The sequence below is a fragment of the Pyxicephalus adspersus genome, chromosome 4, assembly GCF_032062135.1.
Source record: "Pyxicephalus adspersus chromosome 4, UCB_Pads_2.0, whole genome shotgun sequence".
Taxonomy (NCBI): Eukaryota; Metazoa; Chordata; class Amphibia; order Anura; family Pyxicephalidae; genus Pyxicephalus; species Pyxicephalus adspersus.
The window spans coordinates 51,425,704-51,427,676 of NC_092861.1; the positions used below are offsets into that span (position 1 = coordinate 51,425,704).

Sequence of the window (1,973 nt, forward strand, 5' to 3'; positions counted from 1 at the left end):
TTTTTTTTTTTTTTTTGCATTTAACTGACATCTTTTTGTTATGTACATAATGCATGCAGTCCAATCTTGTTATGCCAAAGCAAATCATAGGCTAATATTGGAAAAAGTTGTTGATGTATTTGCCAGTATAAACATAACTTGTGATGCCTTGCAATAAAATATTAAACTTGAACTCTGGGAAGACATAAAATACCCAAATGAGTGCAGTTTTGTATTCCAGGCTGGTAGATGTAAATTGTACTTATTACAATATATAAAAGTATTTTTGAAATACAAGCAGGGAAAGTACCTAAATTTGACCAGGTATTATCCTCTTGCAGGCCCATTGCAGCAGAGCTGGAGTGTGAGGAAGCTGCAGAACAATGGCTCAGTCAGATCATATGCTGGCAAAAAGCATTTTGCTAAAGAAAAACACTGATTTGAGAGATAAGCTGATCACTGAACTTTTTATGCTTTCACTGTCAATTAATGGACTGGGGTCCAGGACTACCTGGGCTTAGAAGACGTGGGTTAAAAGATGTCTGTAATCAGACTGAGGACATTTAGCATTCGAAAAAAGTACTGTAAGCAGATCTCTGAAATAAAGATGAGAATCTCAAACACTGGGCAGCTAGGAATAGAGTTGAACGTTATTAGCTCATGAGTACCTGGATGAATGGAGAAACAAATGTAATGGAAAGACTGTAATGGTTTCTGGCTTGTTTACATCTATTCTGGTCACACTAAATATTTCTTCCTGTCTATTAAAGGTTTTGCCATAGGAATGCCAGTGTGTGAGTTTGACATGGTGAAGGATCCAGAAGTTCAAGATTTTAGGAAGAACATCCTCAATGTTTGTAAAGATGCTGTTGAACTTCGTGATGCAAATGGCCCTATTAGCAGAGCACTTTATGTTTACCCACCTAATGTAGAATCTTCTTCAGAGCTTCCCAAGCACATAGAAAGCAAACTAGATAAAGGTAAAGTAAACTTGGAGCATTTTACAACACCCACACTCTTATGTGATGTGTGTATTTTCAGTTATTGAACCCTGACTTTCCCCACTGTCCAGTGCTGTAGCAGTATAAGTTTTAAGGTTCAGTAACTTTATAACTGAACTGTTCCTTATTGGCAATTCTTTTCCACAGGGCAAATAATTGTAGTTATTTGGGTCATTGTATCTCCCAACAATGAAAAACAGAAATACTCTTTGAAGATTAACCATGACTGTGTACCAGAACATGTAATAGCAGAAGCAATAAGGAAGAAGACAAGAAGTATGTTACTATCCAATGAGCAGCTAAAGCTTTGTGTTCTTGAATACCAGGGAAAGTATATACTAAAAGTATGTGGCTGTGATGAATACTTGCTGGAAAAGTATCCACTAAGTCAGTATAAGGTAAGAAAGACATTGTAATATGTAAAAAAATGTTCTAGTGGAGCCAACCTTGGGAAGATATTGTTTTGTGGTTTTATGAGGTTAGATGGAGGATTTGTAAGTCATGTGAGCCATGTGGTTACTGGTCATGGCCATAGAAGACTGATATAGGATCTACCATTCAGAACATATCACCTGAATAGTACCTGGCTAATGCATCGGAATACACCAAGTTTGAACTAAATATATCGTCATTCCAGGTGACGGAGGATTTATCCAAAGCTGCTTATCTCTGATACCTACTTGTGTGGCCAACATAAAACCTGTGACCTGGAAAGAGTTAGAACATATGTTAGGTTTTCTTTACCACTGTTCCCACATTTTAGTAGTAAATTAGTACTTCTGACAATGTTTTATTGCTTTTTGAATAGCACTTGAATAAAGTGCAAGTTACGTTGATTTTAGGAAGAAAATACTATCCCCAGTTTCCAGTAATTTTGCCTAGGCAAGGGTGGCAAGGTGGTAGCAACCTGAGAACTGATAATCCCATATCCTGAGAAGATGTATCCCTGCTTGGTAACTTTTATTCTTTCTATGCACTAGTTTTTTTTTTTTT

General features: G+C 36.7%; 1 protein-coding gene across 1 annotated transcript in view; it reads left to right on the forward strand.

Moving 5' to 3' along the window:
• PIK3CA (phosphatidylinositol-4,5-bisphosphate 3-kinase catalytic subunit alpha) overlaps positions 1 to 1,973 on the forward strand; it is a gene marked incomplete in the record, with an annotated part of 26,236 nt that overhangs the window by 8,138 nt on the left and 16,125 nt on the right. Inside the window, 2 exon segments of the mRNA XM_072410147.1 lie at positions 750 to 959; positions 1,128 to 1,378. Coding sequence (XP_072266248.1) covers positions 750 to 959; positions 1,128 to 1,378 — 461 coding nt within the window.